Raw genomic sequence first — 25,846 nt, 5'->3', positions numbered from 1 at the left:
AGTTGTGTCCAACTCTTTGTGATGCCATTTGGAATTTCTTGACAAAGACACTAGAATGGTTTGCCATTTCCTTCTCCAGCTCATTTAGCAAATGAGAAACCTGAGGCAAATGGGGTTTGGTGACTTGCCTAGGGTCACATAGCTAGTAAATGTCTGAGGCCAGATATAAACTCAGGAAGCTGAGTCTTCCTGACTCCGGATCTGGCACTCTATCCACTGTGCCACCTAGCTGCTTTCCTCCCCAAACTACCTTGTATCGATTCTGTATATATTATATATACTTATATATGAATATGAAGCAGTAGGACCTAGGTTCAAATCCCACTTGTCTGTTAATGCTAGGTGACTTATTTAACCTCTCAGATCCCAAAGCAGTTCTCTATGACTATAAATTGTGGAGAAGACCCTTACCTGCACTGGTAGAGGGACTTTCTTCATATGTAAATCTCCTGTACCGGTAAAATCACAGGTCTAGTCCCTATCCACATAAATGTTGTTTCCTCCTTTAGAATGTAAGCTCCTTGAGGTTAATGTTTCACTTTTGTCTGTATAAGCACTTATTAAATGATTGCTGATTAATGACTGACTCAATAAAATGCTTGTTGAATGAATGGATGTATGAAATCCATGTTTCCTAACTCCACATCAAGTTCTCCATCTACTAAACCAGAGGGGTCAAACTTGTGGCTGAAGGTGAATAAAACTCCCAAGTCTGCTCCTAACCACATTAAAATGTAATGGAGAAATGCTTGACAAAATAAATAAAAATATAACACAGATAATGTTAATTTATCATTTTCTAAGTCAACACGTGGCTACCAGGGATCCCTTTCTATGTGAATTTAACACCACTGTACCATGCTGTCCTTTCACACATCCGATGATAGCTTCTGGTGATCTATTAATGTAAAAGTCCTGAACACCAGTAACTGCTTTCAATAAAGGCCACAGAAGGTCCCCAGCCCAGGGAGCAACAAGTGCAATATCTGTGAGCTATCAAAGCTACTAGTATTTGATTTTTTAGTAAGCATTTGACTGGAAAGGCCAACTTAAGGTTATAGCCTTGGGCCACTCGCTAAATGCTGGGCCCTGGAGGAAAGGCAAGTAAACATATGGTCTCACTCATGTTTCTATTCCTTAGGTATACTATACCTTTAGAGGAGAGAGGCATATGTTTCCAATCTGTCGACACTCTCTGGGCTTTGGGAGGGTTTATGCCTTCACAGAGGTCTGGGAAACATTCTTTCAGTCAACAAGCACTAAACTTCTTTATGACAGCTGGGTGGATTGTGTGTGAGAATATGTGGATCTTTTGAGTCCCTTGGTTTTGAATTCTTAGCACTAAGATCTGATTATGCCCAAACCTTGCAACTTATGTTGCATGATGAAAATATCTTCAGACCACTGGTGGTTATATCTAGGATGGGCAGGGTGTGCTAGTAGACACAGGTCAGGCCCTATCCATACCTATGCTCAGGTTCTCAGAGTTATACTCGGATTTATAGGTTAATTTAAGATGCCTGAAGACATCATAGCATTCTATACCTACTTTACTGAAAGGCAAGACAATGTGGCAATATTAGTTTACAGTGGATAAAGCCACCTACCATTATTGCTCTAACCTCTGTAATTCTTACTGTAATGTTCTCAGTCTAAGTCAGAGCCATACTGAATGGGAAGCAGCAGCAAGAGGGAAGGACCAGGCAGAAAGGGCATTCATTCTCACACAGTTAGCTGTCTTAAGTCTTCGCATTTTCATTAAATCTTCCTGCCATATGAAGATCAGTCGAAGGAACTAGGGATATTTAGCCTGGAGAAGAGAAGACATACGGGGATATGATAACTGTCTTATTCCTTTCATGTAGAAGAGGGAGTAGAGTTGTTTGCTCTGCACCCAGAAGGCAGAGCTAACAGCTATGGGTGGAAGTTGCAAAAAGGCATCTTCACTTGGGCTTGGTATATGGAAAAGTTTTTCATTAATAAGAGCTGTCTAAAAATGGAATGGGCTTTTGGGGAAGGCAGTGGGTTCCCCCGTAGTGGATGTTTCATGGACTATAGATTTAGAGGTTGAAGGGAAATCAGAGGCCATCTAATCCAACCTTCTCCTTTTACAGAAGAGGAACCTGTAGCCCTGACATGCTCAAGGTCACAGAACTTCTATCCAGCTCCACAACCAGCACATCTCGATATATCCTGTTGTATATTAGATGGTCCCTGGTGGGGTTGTTGTTGTTGTAATCATTCATTCTCAGTTTAGGATGAACTAGTGTAGCACTGATGGAAGTCTTTTCTGTCTCTGAAATTCCAACCATTGCTGCAACTCATTATGAACTTGAGACACACAGTTGTTAATTATCTGTTTTTGATGTTTCTCTGGCTGCGTAAAGAGAGGAAAAAATCCACTAAGAAGGAAAACAAGATACATTTAAGTTTGCTTTTATTTCAAACATACTTAAAGAAACGGTTTTGATATATGCCAGGCAGATTTTATGAAACCCTCCAACTTCACGAGAAAGAAATTGCAATTAGAATTACATTAAAATTGTCACAGCTAAGCAATTTTTTTTAAGGCTAAGGGACTTCAACCCATTTTACGGTACAAAAAAAAAGCAGTCAGTGTAACACCAAGAAATTAAAATTACAATTGAGGTGTCATACAACGAGTGAAAAGCTTTAACGGTCTGGTCTGAGAACTAATAACCACTTCACAAAGAATGCAGTGAAGTAAAGAGATGGGTTTCTCAACAGCAAAGGAGCTCATTTATTCCTAGACCTGTTTTTCTAGCACTGTATACAGCTGTACTCAGTTAAGAGACCATTTGTTAGGTATGACCATGAAAAACAGCTGTATTTAAGATTAAACTGGACTCTGCTCATTTTCTTCCTGTGGCAGCCAATCAGACATCCTGTTGACAGGCCAACTTGTCCAGAATGGATAATCCTATTTTGATTAAGCTCTCTAATGCCTTACACAGGCTTACTTTCCTGGCAAACAACTGGGAGATTCAAGTTGGTTCTATTCAAAATCTGGGAGAATCAAAATCAAAAGAAAGAGGACAGAATGGGGAAGCCTGATGTGGTACAAATATAAAGCCGTAAAAGGTGGTGTTCTTTGTTCAGGAATATAAAGACCCTATTGTTCTGCCATTTGCACAGTTCAAAGGGAAATTTCATGTGGGGACAAGTCCTGATTGGGTTAACTAGGCTTCAAACTGAAAGGGGCTTTAGAAGTCACCTGATCCAATGCTGTCATGTTATAAGAGAAGAAACTTGAGGCCCAGAGAGGCTGAAAGATTTAACTAGGGTCACCACGGTCATAGGAAGCAAAAGTGGGTTCTGAGCCAAATGTTGACAATAAATCTAATACTCTTCCCACTGAATCAAAGCTAAGTAAGGAACTTGAGTTCTAATCCAGTCTCTGCCAATAACTTGCTTCTGGCACTTAAAATCATTCAACTCAATTCAATCCGACAGGGATTTCTTAGGTTCCTGTTATGTACAAAGCGCTATTCAAGGCACTAGGGATACAAAGACAAAAATGAAACAGTCCCTGCCCTCAAGGAGCTTATATTCTATTGGGAGATATAAGATAAATATAAGATAACTGGCAGTGGGAGTGAGCACTAACAACTAAGGGGGATTAGGAAAGACTTTTCTGAGAGATGGCACCTGAGCCCAGCCTTGGAGGAAATGAAGGATTCTGAGACAAAGGGGAGGAGGATATGTATCTGATACATGGAGGGGAATTGGAACACTGATTTCAAGAAATGACTAGAAGTCCAATTTGGCTGGACCAAAGAATGTGTGAAAGGGAGTGGCGTGAAATAAGTCTGAAAGGGTAGGCTGGAGTCAGACTGTGCAGGCCTTCAGTGACCAGCTAGCTGAGGGGTTGTCCTTTTATCCAAGAGGCAAAAGGCAACCACTGAAACTTCTTTAGCTAGGAAATAACATGGTCACAACTGTGCTTTAGGAGGATGACTCTGGAAGCTGTGGGGAATGGGACTGGTGGAATGGTGAAGGGGATATGAAAACAGGGAGATCATTTGGGAAGGTATTGCAACAGTTGAGAACAGAGGTGATGAGCATTACCCCTAGGTGATAGCTAAGCTGCTGGCTGTATGTTTGAAGAGAAGGGGACCAATGTAAGCGATGATGCAGAGTTTGAACAGATAGAAGCTAATAATTGTAGGTGGTGGGTTAACACAGAGTTAAAGGGTCAAAAAACTGAAGTTCTGAACTTGAGTGACTGGAAATGCGCTCAAAAGATAATAGGAGAGTTTGAAGGAAAGTTAGGTTTATAGTGGAATAAAATGTGTTCTGTTTTGGACGTAATGAATTTGAGGTGCCTAGAGGGCAGCCAGGTGGAGATATCTAGTAAGCAACTGATATTGCTGATAACTGAGAAGGTAGATTAGGAATGGATATAGATTTGGGAGTCATCTTTGTAGAGATAATTGAACCTATGGTAGATGAGGAGATAATCAAAAGAGAGAATATATAGAGAAGAGAGATCAGAACAGAATCTTACAGGGACAGCTACTAGATGGTGGTGGGACTTAGGTCCAGCAAAATTGACTGAGGAGTGGTTAGATGGGTTGGAGAAAAAACTGGGGAAGAGGAGTATCATAGAAGTCAAAGGAAGAAAGAGTATAATGGTTAACAGTTTAAAAAGCAATAGAAAGGATACAGAGGATATTGAGAAAAGGCCACTTTATTTAGCAATTAAATGATTATTCATCAACTTGGAAAGAACAGCTTCAGAGGATTAGAGGGGGAAGAAGCTAGACTGCAAGGGCTTGAGTAATAAGAGATATTAGAAATGAAAACAACATGATACAATGGAAATAGCAAGGGGTCTTGAGGAAGAAGACCCTACTCACTACCTACATGACTTTGGGCATATCATTTAACTCCTCTCTGCCTCAACTGTCTCATCTGAAAAATGAGGGAGTTAGACTAGATGGCCTCTAATGTCCCTTACAGCTCTAGATGGATTCTTATAAGAGTTTGCTATGAAAGTCAGCAGACCTAGTTTGAGGGCATGACAGGACTAAGTGAACATTTGGTGTTTGTTTTTTAAAGGGCAGAGAATATACACCACGTGTCTGTAGTCTATAGAGAAGGAAACACTATATAAAAGGAGAAGGAGAAGGAGAGAAGGGATGGCTGAAGGGGCAAGCTCCCAAAAGAGACCAGGGTCAGGGACATGGCATCCAAGGCACGAGTAGATGGCTTAGCATTAGTAAAGGGTCTCTTTACCAAAAGTTTCTCTTCATCAGAGACTGGAACAAAGTGAGACAAGATGGAAGATTACATTGAGGGGTCTGGCTGTGTAGAATAGGAGAGAAAAGGAAGTTTACAGCAAATGGCCTTTATTTTTTTCAGTATAGACAAAGTCCTCTCTCTTGAGGAGGGAGGTGGGGATACAGGAGGCTTGAGGAGAGAAGAAAAGTTTTGGAGTAACTGCTGCAGGGGTGTGTACTTAGAGAGCCAATCATGGAAGAATAAAAGCCCAGTCAACAGATATGGTAACATAAATACATAGTGGGCCTAGTCAGTGTGGCTGTTGTGACCCTTCAGGGGTGTTGAGCAGCACGAGTAACATCAGACAAGGTTCATAGGATCATAGACACAGAGCTGGAGGGTTCTCTTAGAGGCATTCTGGTCCACCCTCTTCATTTTACAGATATGGAAAATGACTTTCCTACAGTGTAGGTGACAGGGCTTGGACTGGAACCCGTATATTCCTAAATCCAAGTCCATGCCCTATGTATTGCACTATGCTGCCTCTAATAAAAAGGAGATAAGTAAGGGTCAAGCCTTCAGATTTAGTACTCCTGTTTCAAAGGAAAAGCTAGGAAAAAAAAAAAAAAACAAGGTTAGGTTGGCGCTTTGGGAAAACATATTTGCTAACTTTTTCTAAAGTAACATTAAATCCTTAATCACATGCTGATACAAAAGGTCTGTGGCAGAGAAGGAAAACCTTCTCAGGTCTGGCAGTTGTTAATGCCATCAACCTAGAACCTCTTCCCATGACTGATTCTTTTCTTTCTTTTCTTTTCTTTTCTTTCTTTCTTTTTGTTTTTACTGGAACAGAGTCAGGGAGGTAACTAACCACACCAGAGGACAGTGGGCTGGAGCAAAATGGAATTGTTTATTTTTAAACACCAGTACATTTGCAGGCTGTTTAAAAAGGAAAATCATATTATATTAGTTCAAAACTAGCCAAGTAAGCATATATATTTAAACTCTAATTTTACAAACACATGATGAAAGAAACCTGTATTTTACAAATATCTATTTGGAATAAGCATTACGAAAAAAAAAGTGTTTAAAAATAACTGCCCCAAATTTTCCTCTTTAAATATACAAAAAAACCCAAACCAAACCAAAACAAAAGCCCAGATGATTCATAAGAATTCTTCCTTAAAAGCCAAAAAAAATTCACAAAAGCCAACAACGCAGTCCCCACAATCAAGAGCAAGTGTGATATAAAAAATGTAACAGCTTTTTACAAGTACAGCACAGGTGCATAATGTCTCAGCACCAGACACGCTGCCTTTGTTTTAAAAATGTTTTATAAAAACTTCCATTTAAAACAAACAAGTTAAAGTCCTTCCCTGACTGTGGAAAATATTCAAATCTCTCTCTTCCTACCTTGTTGTATAAAGACTTCTGGCCCTCAGGGGAGTGGAGGGGAAAGGGAGGGAGGGGGAGGGGAGGGGAGGGAGAGAGAGAGAGTCCAACAAAAGTTTCCTGCCTGAAAGCCCTAAGTCAGGCTTTGTCGAGTTCTTCCATGCTTGGGATTTCTTTTTAGATGATGTCTGTATTGACTATGATTCCCGCTCACTCAAGAAAATTGATCCGAAATTATACAAAATTACTGCTTGTGGGTGAGAAGGAGATTGGGAATGATCTTACATTGATGTGCCAAATCCAGTGTGTATTAAAACCTTCTTTGTGGCCCAAACCTAGAAATCTGACTCGTTATCCTCAAAAGACACATCCTGACCCTCATCTCACTGAAGCATATTGTTACGACGGCTGGTCATCCGTTGTCACATCTTTACTTCCTTGGTGTACATTGCCATGATTCTCTGGGTGGCCTAGTTACTCTATAGACCCTTCTGACACTTCTTCTGAAATGAACTCTTTAAGAAAGTGCGGTACACAGGGTCATCCACGTATTCGTTTTTAAACCTGGAGCTTAACATTCTCTGCCTCTTCTTTTCTCCTTGAATTATGTCGGCTCCATAAAATGTGTCTTCAAACCGCATATCAGAAGCTGTGGACTAAAAACAGGCATTACTCAGGCTGAAGATTACATTTTCCAAAAGAACATGACATTTTGGCAAACACCACCCACAGAAATGGAAACTGATCTAATTTATGCAGATGGAAGTCAGAGTTCACTGGGGACAGCAGAAAAGACATGCTAATAAAGTCCTCGATATTGGGATCACAGGACTTTAGAACTAGAAGGTGCTTCTACCATATTTTACAGATGAGGAAATTAAGGTCCACAAGGGTTAAGTGGACTCTATGGCTTTTCCCATGATGCTCCAAGGGAGCTTTCTGAGGGCTACAAACACATTTTAGATTTGCTTTCTTAGCCTCCTAAATATGTTTTCCAGGGCTGCCTGCTCAACTGACCTCAGACATTATATTTAATGATAGCAAAGTACATAAAGGAGCATATGATACAACCCTTTATTCAAGGTGACTGAGATGGATGCCCAGTTTAGGGGCCTCAGACAAGTGCAGCCAGGGCTGGCAAAGCCAAAAATAATGGAGCAGCCCCTGAGGGACCATTGCTAGCAATTAAATAATAAAGTGACGAAAAGGGGAATTAAAAACTGTCCCCTGCTGTGTAATAAGATAATTGTCTTTCAAAAGAGCAAGTCACTTCTGTGGGAGATTGCCAAATCTTACCAAGATGCAAATGCTAGAATCAAACAAAGGGGTTCCATGGCTTGCTTCCCTTCTCCCCAAATCAGTGGCAGGCATTTTAATTTTGCTTTGGCAGAATGCTGCTACTGAACTATCTTTCACTTTTATAAAGGCTAGAGTTATCACAGGAGAAAATAAAACATCTCTGAAAGTGTTACCACTGTGAAGGCACAGCAAAAGCCAGCTTCTCAAATGCAATAATAAAACCAATTTACCAGTAGCTACAGTTAATTATGCACTGTTGCTATGGTAATTCTCTGAGACAATAAAAAGTAATGGGGCTGTTTCTGAAGTTAGTAGAAAATAACCCATCACAATCACTGAGGTGGACTGCTGCTTCTTGTGAAAAATGTCTCATCAGATGGGCTTGTGTTACAGAGGGGAGAGTAGAAATCATCAGAACCTGAAGGCATCTCCATATAGTCTGCTAACCTCTTATGGAGCATAACGGTCCATGTAGTACTTTAAGAGGATCACAGGTTCATTGATTTTGAGCTAGAACACATCTTAGAAGATATCTAGATTGTAGAAGACCTTAAAAGACATCTAGTCCAATCCCTTAAACTTAAGGTGAGGAACTGAGACTTAGAGAGGTTAAGTGACGTGTCTAAGGTCAGAGAGGAAGGAAATAGAGCCAGAATCTGAACTTATGCCCTCTCACTCTCAATGCAGTACCCTTCCCACTATATCTGTAATACTTCTAGGGTCCATAGTTTATCATCATCATCATCATTTGTGTGTGTGTGTGTGTGTGTGTGTGTGTGTGTGTGTGTGCGTGTGTGTGTGGCTCATCATCCTCAAAAAACACATCTTGGCCCTCATCTCACTGAAGCATATTATTAATAATGCCAGCTGGTCATTTATTTGTTAAATACAAAAGAGAAGGAAAAGGAAAGTTTTCACTAATAGAAACAAGTAATCATGTGAGTCAATAAACTGAGCTAAACTCTATTTAGGGATATTTGTTTGGCCACTGGAGATATTCAGTGAGTCCCTGTCCATTTCTTTCTGAAGGTCTGATTTTCTGACAGTGCTCAATTATATAACATAGAATGTGTATCCAAATAGGTCAGTGACACAAGTGACCCAAGCTATATGTGTGACAGTACATAGATTCTCTCTGCCATGTTTTTAGCTTTTGGGGGATGGGTGAGTCTGAAATTCTTTGAGAAGGAGAAAAGAAGTGCAAAGGTGAATGTGTGAGCTAATTGCTCTGAATAACTCTTAGAAGCTTATTTGAGATGATGTCAACTATGAAGGGTTCTTGAAGGATTTGAAGTCAAATCTATTATGGAACAAAGCAATTATCATTCAAGTAGAAAGAAAAAAGAAAACACCTCATTTAATGGCATTAGGGGGATGGTACTTTAAGTCTAAAATATTCAACTCTTGTGCCTTGTATAGAAATGAGGATTTTTTTTAAAGGTCTGGGAAATAATTTCAGAGGTCATCTGCTCCAGTTCTCATTAAATAAACTAAGTCTTTAAAAAATGGGTTCTAAAAAAGGGAAAAACACGGAAAGTGAGGCAACCATTTCTAGCATCTTAAAAGAGGATTCCTTTCAAGGGCTATAGAAGGCTTAAACCACTAAAAGGTCATTGAAGCCTGGAGGACCTTTGATAAGATGATGTTTGGATAATGTCTTAAATGGGGCACTTGATTCTCTTGTACCTCCTTCTCTACAAATAAGTTTTCTTTCACTCATGAAGATTCTCTATATGTTTCCAAGGATGTATTTTTTTGGAGAAGGTGAACAGCATTATTGTTAATCTCAATTCTCCTGACTGCACTATTGTAAAAGGAATTCTCCTTAGTTCATAAATGAGGAAGCCATTTTGCAACTGATAGTCGAACAGTTAAGAAAACATTGAATAATGCTCAGCATTTAAGGATGCCTTTATTTTACTCCAAGGTAGTTTATAGGAGCTTTTGAGGGGAGGAGAATTTGGTCCAGACCCATGATTTCATCAGTGTCAGGAATTCTTAATAGTGAGTGTAGGAAATGAAGGAGGAGAATGAACACAAGTAGCTACATGAGACATTTTCTAGCACTTACAAATCGAGCTTTCACTCTTTTGGGCAACTCCTCATCTAAAGTGTAGATGTCTTCTCTCTTCATTGCAATCTGGGATCCATCTTCAAATTCAACCTAACAAAAAACATAGATTAAAAAAAAACAACAGTTAGAATTCATAGGAAAGACACTAAAAAAGGAAAAAAGAAAAAGAAATACAGACACCAATGAATATGGCACAGGAAGTAGAAATTGCTATCTCCTTAGCTGACTTCACCTAGCTCCTAACAAAAATTCATTCTCTTGTACCAAAATTCTTGAAAATTGGGTTCTTAGGAGAGGAGATATGAAAATTGCATTCCCTAAAGCAAAAACAAAGGTGAAAAGTAGTTGCAGCTCAAATTATTTCACAGAATACATGATTATAGCAAATTTAGCAATCAGACTTGTTGCAAACAGGCTGGGTTGGCCCATCTGGGTCATTAATTTATTTAGTAAACTGTGACAGCATAAAAAGGAGGGCTGTTTTTCTTTCAGAAAGAAAAAAAAATAATGACTATCACGGTATATAAAAATCCATCCAAACCAAATTCTTATTTCAATTACAGCCACATTAAAATTTTAGCTTCCAACCTCATGTTAGCCAAGCTCTATCTAAATGGCTGGGAATAATCTAAAGTATCTTATCATCATCTACAAACCAGACTGTATGTGATTTGCTAAATGAATGAATGAACATCATCTAAAATGGAGACGCTTTTACATTGTTTCCAATTTACTGAGGGCAGAAATTAATTTCAACGTACCACATTTCAAGGTTATAGAAGGCCATTGAAGAGAAAGGGAGAATTGACAATGGAGTAAATACCACTTATATTGAATCTGATGCACTTTCTTAAAAATATTCATCACAGGTGAAGAGCTTTATCATACTTAAATTCTGATCTAGTCCAATGTCATCTCTTTCGCAGAAAATGAGAATAAAGACAGAGTCAGAAGTAGGAATTGTTGCTTCTAGTAGAGAGGATGATGAGCTAATAATTGTGCTATACTTTGCCCTGGCCAGGTCACATGTGGATTATTAAGGTTAGTTCTTGTTATGGTATTATAGGAAATGACAAAGAGCAGAAGAGAAGTGATCAATATGGTGGGAAGATTGGAGAATGTGATAAGACAGTGTTTTTCCTGGCTAAGAGAAAACTTAGGAAGGGACATGACAGCTATTTTCTAGTACTTGAAAGGCTGTCATGTGAAAGAAGATGAGATTTAATCTGCTTGGGCCATGGGGACAAAACCAACAGTAATGGTTAGAAATGTCAGAGCAGCATGTTTACATTTGATATACAGAAAAACTCCCTGACAATTAGAGCAATCCCACAGTGGAATGAACTTCCTCAGGAGACAGTTGCTTCCTCATCATTGCAGGACTTCTAGGAGAGGCTAAATGACCATTTGTTAGGAATGTTGTAGAATGGATTCTTAGTCAAGTATGGTTTGGGCTAGATGGCCTCTGAAGGTCTTTCCAACTTTTTTATTCTGTGAATCTTAAAATGATCCATCTTTGAAATAATTATGTCTTTTCAAAAGCTACTGATCATTTTCCCCCCTTGAAGATATCATCTATATGACTTAAATATTTTCTAACATCTATACTATGCAAAAATTAAGGTATTTTGTCATCATAAATAAGAAATGAATTTATTTAGTACAGATACTCCTTACTTGACTTAAATTATGCCACAACTTGAATAAACCTTATGGAAAATATATGACAGAGAGTTATATTTCATGGTATCCTTACATTATACAATGTCTTATTTACTTTAAATATGAATGTGGAATAAGGTCTTCCTAGGTTGGGGATTGTGACCCATTTCATATAAATAAGTGGTGTTTGTTCTCACTTATAAAATTTTTTGTTTTCCAAAAAGGAATAGGACCCATATGTATTTATAGCAAAATTTTTATGGCAGCTCTCTTCTAGTGGCAAAGAATTGGACATTGAGGGGATGCCCAACAATTGGGGAATACCCGAATGAACTGTGATATGTGATTACGATGAATACTATTGTGCTAAAAGAAATGATGAGCAGGACGCTTTCAGAAAAACCTGAAAGACTTAAATGAGCAGACACAAAGTGAAATGTACTGTGTACAAAGTAGCGGCAATATTGTAAGATGATCAGCTATGAATGACAACTATTCTCAGCAATACAATGATCCAAGACAACTCTGAAGGAATTATGATGAAAAATGCTATCCATCCCCAGAAAAGAACTGATGGTGTCTAAATACAGATTGAAGCATACCTTTTTTTAACATTATTTTTTCTTGAGTTTTTTTGTCTATGTTTTCTTTTACAGCATGACTAATATGGAAATGTTTTGCATGACTACACATGCGTAACATGTCAAATTGCTTGCTTTCTCAATGGGGGGGTTGGGGAGGGAGGAAGGGAGAGAATTTCGAACTCAAAGTTTTTAAAACAAATGTTAAAATTGTTTTCACATGTAACTGAGGAAAAATAAAATACTAAAAATAAATTCTCCCCAAAGCTTTTTTGTTTCCTTCAGCATAGCTGTTCATTTAATTCTCATATAAAATCAAGTTATTCAATTTGATCCAATTAATTATTTACTAAGCACTGACTAAATGCAAAGTGCTACATTATGGAAAAACAAACATTAAATTATGTAAAAATAAAAATTTAAAAGTCCCCACCCTCAAGGACTTTATTCTACTGGAAATTATGAAACCAAGATATACTGTTCAATTTAACAAAATGACTGGAGCTTTATTCTGTTTTCATTAAGAGATTTCAAAACCTAAAAAGTGAGTTATTAAAACTGGGATACTCTTGTTCAAACTTTTCTTTAATGGTGATGCATTTTTTTCCCATCTTCAAATGCTAAATAGATAACATTAAATAATTTTGAAACTGTCTTGTCACATTCTCTGTACCATTTCATACCCACTTTCTCCCCCACAAAATGTGCATATACTACAGATCAATTTGGTATAATGTGGGAAACTATCTAAATAACATACTGGTTAAAATCTGCATTTAAAAATCGGCCTAGTTAGACCACTCCATTCCCAAAATGGCAGATAGAATCTATTGAAGTGAAAGAAATATTTGACTTCTGCTTTAAAAAAGGAAATTTGACAAAACAGTTAAAAATATTAAGTTAATAGAAACCTCATGTAAGTTAAAGTGTTAAAATTTTCAAACAACTCAATAAAGTTCTTTTTATGAACTTAAAAAGAAGTGAATTATTAACTATAAACCCCTTTGGTCATTCAGTGGTAAGAATGAATAGGTGAAAAAGTCAAGATAATAACTGGATGGGATATCTATAATGTGGCATTGAAAACAACTTTTGTAGAAGTGGTAATTTTTATTATTATTTATTATTATAAACTCCATGAAGGCAGAGAATGTATCCTATCTAAATTGTGTGGCTACCCCAGGCTCTGCCCAAAGTAGAGATTTAATAAGAAATATATTTTATTGAGTTGATTTAGTTTTAATTTTTAAACTATCAGTATACCCACCAAGCCACTTTTGATACATCATCATAAATCCTAACTGAACATGATGATGCTGATTACTAGTCTTAAATATACAACCTACTCAATTTTAAGAGTTTTCATCTCTCTAACGTAAGAGAATGGTTTATGCATGCATCCTTGAAAATGAAATGGGAGCAGGTAAGTTTTAACAGATGGTTTTCTATAGTCAATCACATTTTCACAGTGACATAACTATCTGCAGTGCAAATATTAGAAGACTCCCCCAGTCACTCATTTGCTCAGTAAGCTCCACTGATTCCCTACTACCCCTAGGATCAGTTAAGCAATAAATATTTATTAAGCACTTACTAAGTGCCAAGCACTGAGATTCATTTTTTTTTAAATAAGTGCCTTCAAGGAGCTTACATTCTGATTCTATCAAGTAAGACACATATACATTAATGTAATAAGGTAATGGTGGGAGCAGATGTAACTCCTGTTGGTCATTGAAAGCTCTTTTCAAACTGGCTCCAGCCTAGTTCTGCAGCATGTAGCATACACAAACACACACACACACACACACACACACACACACACACACACACACACGGAATCTCTTTCATGTACTCTAGCATCCAAACACACTGCCTTTTTGCTGTTCTCTATACACCACATCCTTTCCTCTCTGTGTGCCTTCTCCTTTGTTACCCACCAAACCTGGAAAGTGCTCTCAATTGACCGCTACCTCTTAGAATCACTAGTTTCCTAAAAAGCTTAGCTCAAGTGCCAGCTCTGACGTGAGACCTTACCTGACTCACCTGGTGGCTAATAGCCCCCTGCCAAATGACCTTATACCTACTCTGTTTTTGTTTTGTACGTACTTATATGTACACACGCTCTTCCTGATAGTAAGTTCTAGTAGGACAAGAACTGTTTCCTTTTATTTTTATCTCTGGTGCTTAGGACAGTGCTTGGCATACTTGTAAGTGATTAACAAATGTTTACTTATTTATTGATTGATCCCATTCCATCTACTGTCGATTTAATATAAAGGATTTGAATCTGTGGAACAAAAGGCAACCTCAAAAGCTCTCATTAAACAAAAAAATCTCCCATGGAAACATTAGAGTAATACAAGATTTTATGATAGCTGCTACCACAAAGAGAAATTTGTCTAATGATCTCCTAAGAATCACTCTAACATATCAACAGATTAAGATGATCACCCAAAATGCCAAATGTCTAAACAAAAGAATAATTTCCCATCAATGCTGAGGTTCTCCAAATATCATTTTCACATGGCACTGATTCCTTAATAGCTAAGATGGCTCCTCAATCAAATCCCTAGTTATTTAAAAAAGTTCAGCTCAACCATTAACATTGGAAAAACAAAGTGAATGAAAAATACCTAATGCCCAAATTGTAACACCGGCTGGATATACAGCCCTTTAAATTAATCCAGTATTACATATATCTCAGACAGATGTGTCAGGCAGATGATTGGCTGGGCCCAAAACTGAATAAGAGAAGATCAGGATAGAGTACACTTGGGAAACTGTACAGCACTTTAAACAACTCCAGGCTGCCCTTGCAGCAAAAGCCAATTTTAAAAACAACCAAATTTCTCATGATGATTCTAACATGGCTGAAAAACGTGAAATACCAAAGTCTCAGATGAGTCAAAACTGCAGGTGATCCAAAGAGCAATGGAGAGACACATGCATGTAAGTTGCAGCCTATTAAGGAATCCAATCCAACAAACATTTATTAAGTGCCTACTATGTGGCAGGTACCGTGCTAAGTGCTGAGTATACAATTAATAAAAGAAGTCTCTGCCCTTGAGGAGCTTATAGTCTAAAAGGGGGAGATGACACAAAAGGAGGCAAGAAAAGGCAGGGGAAGGAGACACTAGGGAGCACCCAGCATGGGGGCATCCTGTTCCTTGGAGCTGAAAAAACCGGACTGAGCAAGCAGATGCAAAGTAGAATGAATCCAGCTTTTGCCATCAACAAAGGCAGGCAGTAGGAGGAATCTGGTACTCTACCCTTTGTGACGATGTATCCCTAGCACCAGCCTAGCATGGTGTTTAGCACATATGCATTTTAAAATGCTTGGAAACTGAATGTTTGATCTGCATTTGTGGAGGGAGTAACCACGATGAAGAGATCACAAATTCATCTAGATACTGCAGCAACTCATTCATTATATAGAATTACACATCATAAGACAGCAAACAAATGATATCTATCATCGTAGTTGGTAATGAGCCTAATCAGAAAGATGGCTACATATTTTTATGCTGAAGGTGGTACCTGAACTGGGTCTTGAAAAAAACCAGGAATTCTAACAGGTTGGACTGAGAAGGCAGGGCCTTCCAGGCAAAGCGGGCAGGTAGGGGTGAAGGCACAGAAATGGGAGATGGAGCTCTTTGTGCAGAATAGTTCATGGTATATTCTTTGAAATAAGAACTTTCATTTCTGCATTTACTATTGAATTAAAATTGAGTACTCATTTCTTTTTTTTCCTCGGCTCTTTAATAAATGGTAATTCTCTTAAGAGTTAGGATTAGCACTTAGAATTTTCTCAGCACTCTGACCTCTGAAATGTTTAATGCACCCCAGTTTTCTTTAAATCAAGTAACAGAATGTCAACTTAATATATTGAAAAGAGCACAGGACTTGGGCAATCATAAAACCTGAGTAAACATGTATTAGCCATGTGATCTCGGGAAAGTCACCTTAACTCCTTGAGACTCAATTTTTTTTTATCAATAAAATATTTTCACTTCGTACTTCATGGGGTTATTATGAGGAAAGTCAATAGTAACTTGAATTCAAAAGTACTATGGAAATGTGAACTGTTAACTAAAACCGATTATACCACTACATTCTTATCAAGTCTCTAAATACCATTTCCTTTACTTGAGTTTCAAGGCAAAGACAGAATGAAGTAAGTAAAACACAGGAAACCTTTTGCTGCACTCAACTGTGTACATTTCAACACATTAAAACTTCTCATGCCAGGGCAGCTAGGTGGTGCAGTGAGTAGAACACTGGCCCTGGAGTCAGGAGGACCTGAGTTCAAATCCAGCCTCAGATACTTGACACACTTACTAGCTGTGTGACCATGGGCAAGTCACTTAACCCCAACTGCCCTGCCTTCTCCGCTCAAAAAAAAAAACCCTTCTCATGCCAAATATGAAATACATTATTTTGTGCTATAGCACAATATAGAAGCTAAACAGCAAGTCACAAAATTCAAAGATGGACCTCTTAGAAGAACGAATTTTGAGTATTGCCCTCCCCAACCCCCAGTGAAATACTCTGATGTGGAACTGAACATACAGTTATCTTGTTCTTCAGATATAAGACTTTGGCCTTTTACCCTATGATTTTCTTCTGGCTCTGAAGTCTTGGAACTATTACCATTAAAAGAAGAATCATGGTCCTACAACCTGACACTATCTCTGCCTTGCTTGAAAAGAGGCCTGTCCTCCTTCCTGATCCTCTCTACTCACCTCCTCACTGCTACCTCCCTAAATGATCATTTCTCCTAAGCGCCATCTGCTTATATGATTATCCTCAGTGGAATAAGACATTCCCTTCAGTTTGTCTTCCATTAAATCAAGAAAAAATTCATTTCAATTTTTTTTTCAAACTTCTCCAAACATCATTAATTAGTGCATATGGCACTGTGCTCCAGTGCCAGATGCAGTTCTCTATAACCCACTTTTCCACTTAAATTCTTACTCCTTATCAGTCTTGACACAATGTCTTTGCTGATATAAGCAGTCTTATCATTCTCAAACTGGTTTTTAACTTAACAGGTCTAGAACTTCAAGCTTTTTTCACTCTTTGCTTAAATCTCCCTATTTTCATGCTACTTCCTTCTCTTACTACAAGTTATTGAGATAACAAAAATTCCACCGGCAAGGGGGTTCCTATCTGGGTGTCTGAAAATGTTTCTGCCTTATGGGGGAAGTCCAAATCACAGGGTGGTATGATGAGTTGGCAGGAGAGGGCAAGAACTGGATAGTATCATGTGGGATACAGGGATTCACTAGACTGTCAGGAGCTCCCCTTGTATCCCCCCAACTTGAATATTCTGCCAAAGGAAGTTCAAAATACGGGGTGGAAGAGTCTTTAGGGCCCTAGCCTATTGCCTTTATGTCTTTCAGGACCTTGGTGAAAAAAGAGCCAAAAGAAAAGAAAGAGAATTGTGTTCATTTTAAGGGCTTTTGATAGTCCATTTATATACTGTCTACATTTGTTTATGAACTTCTTTATGTCCTTTGCATCTTCTGCATTTTACGTAGGTTTTGAAATAAAGGCAGTTCTGATGTCACTTCTTACCTTGAATGATTGTACAGGAGAAGACTCTGTTACCCAAGTCTATAGAAACCTAGACACAAGCTATACAGAGCTATATATATATATACACACACACACGTATATGTGTGTGTGTATATGTATATATATGTGTGTGTACATATATACATATACACACACACACACACACACATATATATATACATCTATCTATCTATCTATCTATACATACACATATTTTCAGAGATTTTCCAGAGTAAATACTGGATGGAAATGAAGACAATAATAAGCTGAAGACAATATGACCTTTTGAGGGAGACTCTCAAGATCAGAAATTGTTTGTGTGAACTCAGGCTTCGGGGACTCTAGCCCACAGGTTACACTTATTAGATCTGATGTCTGTAACATAGGCAGCTGCCACAATCTGCACATAAGAGCGTAGGTTTAAAGTTCAAGAGACTTTAGGGATCTATCTAATCCAATTCTCTAATTTTTAGATGAGGAAACTGAGGATCAGAGAAGGTGATTTGCCCCCGGGTAATAAAGGTAGTAAGTAGCAGAACTAGGATTCAAATCTAGGTCCTCCAACCCTCCTTCCACTACACAGTGTTGCTTTGAGTTATGGCAACTTACACCAACCTGACTTTCTGCATTAAGGACAACTTCACAGTAAGTGGAAAAAACGTGGACCAGGAGTCAAGAAAGACCCAGGCTGTAGTCCCAGCAGTTACTAGTAATGTGACTCTGAGCAAGTCGCTTGATCTCTCTGACTCTTAAGTCTCTTCATTTCCAAAACAGGGATAATAATGCCTATCTCACAGAACGGTTGTGAGCAAAGCGGGAGATCACTTTCATTTAATTACTTTCTATGACCTTACACCTTCCAATTAAAACATCCCGTAAACATTCATTGGTGTTTCTCAACACTAGAGGGAAAAATCATTTCTCATTGGGTACATTGGCACCAAATAATAAAACTCTAGCACAGCTTCTCATTGTCAACCATTTAGTAATTACGCTTTTACTATGTGTTTATTTTTTAGTTGTGTTACCATCAGTATACTGGATTGCACTTTGTCTTTTCATTTTATTTCAGGAAAGGGGAATCCCTCCTTGGTGCGGAGGATCGGCTTGGTTCACACAGAGAACTCACCCACCTGATACATGTGAGCCACATTGGTGCCCAGGTATTTGGCTCCATAGAGTTTTCCATCAGGCCACTTCACTTGAACAACTTCTCCCTCAGCAGGCGGGCCCAGTTTCAAGCAGTCTCTGCTCTGTTGACAGACAAAGACAGCAGGATTTTTAAAGTAAGTGACTAAGTTGCTCTTTGGAAACTTACCACATTATCAACTTCTTGACAATTAGAGAGGAGTGTTATCTCTGTGCTTCATGGATTATGATCTTATATTGGTCTTTTGGGGGAGGAGACAGGAGCCACAGGCACACTTACAGCTACAGTCGATGCCATAAAGTTTCAAAGAAGCCACAGAAATGCAAGCAAGGGAAAACTATTATTTACTTTTGGTATTTGACAAGAAATTATTCAGTTGACAGCTAAAATATGCATAAGAGTAAAGATTCACTGAGAGACAGCCCTGATCGTTCTGTATACCCTCATCCTGGAATGTGCCTTTGATGGGTGCCAACCTGAATTTTCAAGACAACTTTATTTCTTCAGGAATACTTTGCAAATGGGTTAAATAAAGAATTATGAAATTCAAAGTATACAGGGTAATATGATGAAGCTGAATATAGTGAAATTATACAGTTGACTAGTTTGGTAGATTTTTTTTGCACGTTTAGCAATTCATATTTTGCTAATAGTGATATTTTTCTGATGAGGCCAATTTTACTGATTGAAAGGCACACTTGACCAGTCAAGCTATAAATGGAGAGATTGTGAGTTAGCTTTGTGGTTTCACTGTGAAGCACACATAAGAAATATTTGGTTATTTACAACTAGAAGTCTGCCATGTATTGCTTTTTATTATTAGCCGAAATTCCGCATGATAGAAGAGACCCTATTTATCAGCAAAAAAGGCGACGGTATTATTGTTTGGTTCATGTCATGCATGGAAGGTTGGCAGTCCATTTATCTGACTGTAGATCAAACACAAGAATGGATTTAGATTATTGTGGGCTGGGGCTATTAAAAAATGCTGTGTTCAGTGGTCTATAGTCTATAAGACTGAGGAACTGAGATGATGGCACCCAAGCCCCCAAACAAATACGGTATTTTACTTCACAGTACTTGGCTTCTGGGCAATAGCAATCTGGAAGAAAAAGTGAACGGAAATTTGTGAATGTTCAGGGTTCTATCACCTTTTTCTTTCTTCTCTATCTCATTTCCAAAAGTTTACATAGTCTCAATCAGTCAACAAGTATTTATTAAATGCTTCCTATGTCCCAGGCACTCTACTAAGACCATTGGAAATTATAGTTTCTGAAGGACATATGATACAATTTCCCATGTTGGTCACTATCTCAATTTTGGTATGACTGAGTGGATATCTAGTTATTGTATGGAAAAGTTAAGATTTACACAGTTTGGACAATGGATGTGAGAGCTTCTTTCACCAACTGTTTATTTACCATAATAGAGAGTCTGTTTTAATTCTGTAAGTTTGATCATGAAAACTAACTCAACATGTAATTTTAGGTATTATGTCACCAGGTGGTAGTAGCGTACCACAGAAAAAAAGTCTAAGCAATAAAGGGATAAGACCTAGATCTGTTTAACTAAGTAAAGATATTAACTTTTTTATTTTTCTGTCTTTTTAAATTTATTGAGTATTTTTCCCCAATTATGTGTAAAAAACAACTTTTAACATTTGTTTTTTAAAATTTTGAGTTCTAAATTCCCTCCTTTCCTCCCTATCCACCTCATTGACAAAGGCAAGCAATTTGACATAAGTTATACAGGTGTAGTCATGAAAACACATTTCCATATTAGTCATATTGTAGAAGAAAACATAGACCAAAAGAAACAAACAAAAAACCCAAGAAAAATACAGAAAGTTATGCTTTGATCTATATTCAGACCATCAGCTCTTTCTCTAGGGATGGATAGTATTTTTCAAAATATTAACCTTTTAAAGAAAAAAGGTGGTATGGTATAGACTATAGAGGGTTGGGAGCTATCCCCAGAGTCAACAACATCTGGATCCAAGTCTTGCCTTTGACATACACTGGCTTCTTGTCCCTAGGTAAATCACATAGCCTCTAAGTATCAATAGGCAACTCTCCCAGTTTTGGAGAAGGTGACACTCTATACTGATAGGGAAAGTCCCTCACTACGAGCTCTTTACACTGAAGAAATCACTGTTCTAATCCAAAAAGCAATAACAAAAAGAGATGAACAACAAAAGTAAGTTTCTCCCAACTTATTTTACTTTTAAAAAGAGAACTTTATTAAAGTAGCTAAATGCAGCTTTAGCTAGTAAGGAAGAAAACTCTTTTAGAGGAAGCCTTAAAAAAAATGCTTATGATTTAATTTGAAACCTCCCTCCCTAATCCTTCCCTTTTCCCTATCAATTCATCTTGAATATAAACTTGGGAGTCCAATGCTCTCCTTAGCACTTTGTCCTCAGGATTTCATGGCTTTAAGCACACCTAAAGCTTCTTATTTTTCAGTGCCTAGCTAACTTTTCTCTAGGAGTCACAGAGGTCTAAGCACCATATCAAGGCTGTCAAAAATTAATAAGAATAGCCAGCATTTATGATGTATTTTATGGTTCACAAAGAGCTTTACATATATTATCTTATTTCATCTTTATAAACCGAGGAGGTAGTTAAGATAGGTAACATTATTTATTCTCATTTTACAGACAAGGGACCTGAGACTTAGGTTAAACAACTTCCCCATAGTCACAAAGTTTTTGAGTTTTAAAGGTATGATTTGAATCCAGGTCTCTCCTGACTGTAAGTTTAGAGGTTTTTTCCAACTATACCATAATGCTCAAACTAATAACATGAAAGACCATCTTGTCCCTTGGAGTTCCTACTTTCTTTCTCTACTAAGGAGGAAGAAGAAAAAGGAAAAAAAAATCTACAAAGGACATTTTGCTGCTTAGAAAATTCTGCCCACTTCCCCACCATGTCTTTTTTTTTTCTTTAAATCTGAGCAAAAGTTGTTATTTTCACATATCCTCCCCCTACTGCTCCACAAAAGATTTAGCTACAGTCTTGTGACCTTGATTCATATATATATATATATATATATATATATATATATATATATATATATATATGTATATGTATATGTATATGTATATGTATATATGTATGTATGTATGTATAATACTTCTTTACTTGGTTTACAACTTGGTTCCTACTAGCAAAAGCTTCAGCTCACACATGGTCTCAGATAGTTTGCTAAAAATTGCTTTCTGAAAGGACCTGTGTCCCTTTATATAGAGCTGAAAATTCAGAGGAAAAAAAACTGAACAAAACTTTTGAACAGAGATAACCAATTACGAATCATCAATACAGTTATGGCTTAAAAAAAGAATGGCACAAGGACGAAAAATAAAATAAGAGAGACCATGGACCAGTCCTTCTAAACTGGCCAGAGCCTTCAAAGAGCACTGACTACAATTCTAGGCTTCTGAAACGTAGAAGGATGGGTATCCTTGGCAAGGACTGAACAGCAAGGTTGTAAAGAGCCAAAAAACTCAAAGCAAGACAGTGAGAACTGAAAGAACTTGTATCATCAGTGCTAAAGAGAGGCTGAGCTACCACAGACTGCAGTGCTACCTGCGAAGAAGGACCAGCAGCACTGCCTGCCTCAAACCAAACCACTGCATCAGGAAAACAGCCCTGCTGAGGTCACGTCTCTGGCACGGCAAATGTTTATGTCACTACTTCAAGGGTCTGTGGTTTTATTGGTATTGCAGACACACCACTTACATGGATGTTCCAGAGTTTCTATGGCAGAAAAAAAATCATTTTACAGTACATGGTGAGCAGCCTCCTGAGCTTAGATTTGCTCTGGTATTCAGGCAACACACCTGGTGTGTGAAGCAGCACTAGTCTCCCAAAAGAACAGTTTTCAAGGCCCCCTGATAGCTTTTCTGTCATGTCAGACGAAGCATGTAGAAGAATGTGAATAGTAATACTACTACTAATAGAACTAGAAGAGACCTTAGAAATTACCTCATTCATCCCTCCACTTTACACGAGGTGAAGGCTAACTCAAAAATTTATAGAGTAATTAAGAATGCTATTGAGGTTAGTAGAAAGGAAGGAAATAAGCATTTATTAAGTACCTACAATGGACCAGGCACCTGTACCAAGCACTTTATAACTCTCTGATCCTCACAACAATCCTTGGGGGTAGGTGCTATTATCCCCATTTTATGGTTGGGGAAACTGAGGCAAATGGAAGTTAAGTGATTTTACAGAGGGTCACAAAGCCAGTAAATACTTAAGGATGGACCTGAACTCAGGTCATCTTGACCCCAGGCCCAGCATTTTATCTACAAAGCCATCTACAGGCCTCGAGGTAGTGCAATAATTCTTATTACCATTTTATAGGTAAGGAAATGGAACAAGAAAGATTATAAGTGATTTGCCTACATTCCATTCAGCTGGTAAGCAATGGAGACATTTCCTAATGCAAAACAGTGAATGTACTTACTCTACTCAGATCTTGTATTTCTCATATGCTTCTCATATGGATACCTTCTTTTATGCTGTCTAACTTAAATCTTCCCTATGCAGATGTGTCATTAAAATATTTGAGGAATTTAGGTGTTTAAAAGGTTTTTCCTGGTGGTTCAAATAGGTACCCCAGGATGCAGTAATCAACTTGAGCCACTTGAAACTCCCTTTCCTCTGGGTCATGCTGGGCTATAGATTACATACATTACCATGAGAGGAGAAAGGAGAGTCAACAGAGGAGAAAATTAAATAGGAGTAAAAACATATACAGCTCCAAACAGGAAGTATGGTTATAAAGTACAGAGAAATCAAATTGGTTGCTTAGTAAATACTAGAAAGAGTCTTCTTCAGAGTTCCCTTTTCCTAACAATGTTGCCATCCCAAAAGATTTTTGGAGCTCTACTTTTAGGAACTACTTTCAGGGCCAGGAATAAGAAAAACAAGTCTCATTGCTTATTAAAGCTGTCATTAATACCCAAACTGGCTTTTCCCAGTGAACAAATCCACTCTAAAATGAATAAGATTTGTGACCCCTGAGGCAATTCCAAAATATATGCTATGAGCTCTAAAAGCAGCCCCCGAAGAAAAGGTCTCAAAGTGTTTTCAACAATCGCAACAGATTTGGAATTAAAGAACTTTATTAGGGATAACCCTAATTTAGATTTAGTCAGATTTTGTCATCCATACCACACATATACAAAGGGGCAAGAACCTAATAGCTGAAGCTAACTCAGTCATTAGAATTATTTCTCTCCAGTATCTCTTGGATTACATAAATCCAGAATACCTAATGTACATTGGTCATATTGAAATGATTGATTTTTTTTAGGCCACTTTCCACTCATTTTTATATTTATATACCACTGGAAAAGGAAAATGTGAATGAATCTACTTCATGCTTTAGTATCCAAATATATTTGTTATTGCTTAGGAAATATTGTCTTTTTAAGTCTTAGATTAATGGATTGCAGCCAAAGTGCTTCCACAAAGACACTAATTATCTTTGGAAGAAACCAAGTCTGATTTCCTACTTTCCTTTTAAATAGTTTTTTTTTTTTAAAGAACATCATTTAATGTTACTCAAACCAGGTCCCATAGATAGTAATACTATGCTACAGTGACTTCCATTTGGCTTCCTAAAGCATTCAGTTGGGGATCTTTACTTTCTTTTCCAAAAATGTCATTTGGCACTTGACAAAACTCATTTTCTAAAATATATTTTCTCCCTCACATAAAGAATACATTAGAACTTATTGATCAAATCCCCATGTGCCAATTAGTTAGAGAACAATTTTCCTTTAGCTCTCCACAAGAAGGAATGAAATGCTTCAGAAATTCAGAGAAGGTTTTTAAAATACATATCAGGATGATTGTGTATTTTTATGCTGACATACTGATAAAAAACTTATAGAAGTATTGTGGAATAGTTAGGGTCAACCTTGGGAGCAGTAAAACTTGGGCTCAAGATCTGCCTTTGACACATACTACCACTGTGCCCACAGGCAAGTCTCTCAGTGAAATAAGCTGACAATCTGCATTACCTGAAGGAGTTCCCTACACCATGATATCACAGACTTGGACTATTAATATTATAGCACTAGGCTACAAAAGGTAGGTGTAAGGTATATGTATATGTAAGGTATATGTATGTGCAAGGTAAGCAACCTCACATTGTGAAAAACCACTAAGGATGTTACATACTGAATCTTTAAAAAGAATGAATTTATTAAGGCTAGTTTTTTAAAATTAATTTTGGGCTGCTTCTTTTGAAGTTAGGAGAGAGACAAAATAAGAGTAAGGTTAATAATAAGCTGACCTAAATGGGTCACTGAAAAAGGGATTTAGGATGGCAGAGTTCACTTCAGGGCAATGAAGAGAAACAGCTCTAAAAATGTTTTATGAACGTGCACCAAATCACAGAATCATGGGGTATAAAGGAGCATCGATAAGTTCATTTACTCCAATTCTCTGCTTTTGAGTAGGCTATTCTGCAGCTTCATCACAATGTACTATACCTTTGTTGGATTTGGTACAAAGGAGGCCACTTTAGGAGAATTAAGTTACCAGAATGCCTACAGATTCCTATAGTCTAGCATAGTTTCATAGCATGGATTAGGATAGGCCTATAGTGAGGAACCAGGGTATTTCCAGCTCTGGAAGAGCAACCTATATTTAAAAGAATAGCAGAGAGGATAAGTCTACAATTTCTTTTATGTTTTTTACAGACTTGTCAAGATATTCTTTGTCATGAAGCTTACCTAAACCTCTCACATTCTAGTTTGAACTGATATTTACTTAATCTGTTTTCAGCATAAAGATATTATTAGGAGCAAAACTTATAGTTAAAGGACAATGATGTTAGACCCAGGCTTGCTCT

The 25,846-nt window shown here is 37.7% G+C and overlaps 1 protein-coding gene across 3 annotated transcripts in view; it reads right to left on the bottom strand.

The window, feature by feature from the left end:
* Positions 1–5,432: 5,432 nt before the first annotated feature.
* The window catches only part of KDM4C (lysine demethylase 4C), a 507,818-nt gene continuing 487,404 nt past the window's right edge, over positions 5,433–25,846 (bottom strand). For all 3 annotated transcript variants that reach the window (XM_036737952.1, XM_036737951.1, XM_036737950.1), the window contains 3 exons: positions 18,963–19,082; positions 10,007–10,099; positions 5,433–7,292 (listed from right to left, as the gene is read on the bottom strand). In XM_036737952.1, coding sequence (XP_036593847.1) covers positions 7,116–7,292; positions 10,007–10,099; positions 18,963–19,082 — 390 coding nt within the window. In that variant the 3' untranslated portion in view covers positions 5,433–7,115. The remainder of the gene's footprint in view (positions 7,293–10,006; positions 10,100–18,962; positions 19,083–25,846) is intronic.

Source organism: Trichosurus vulpecula, chromosome 9 (assembly GCF_011100635.1).
Source record: "Trichosurus vulpecula isolate mTriVul1 chromosome 9, mTriVul1.pri, whole genome shotgun sequence".
NCBI classification, from domain to species: domain Eukaryota; kingdom Metazoa; phylum Chordata; class Mammalia; order Diprotodontia; family Phalangeridae; genus Trichosurus; species Trichosurus vulpecula.
The sequence above is the reverse complement of the archived record's forward strand: the minus strand, read 5'-3'. Positions and strand labels throughout refer to the sequence as shown.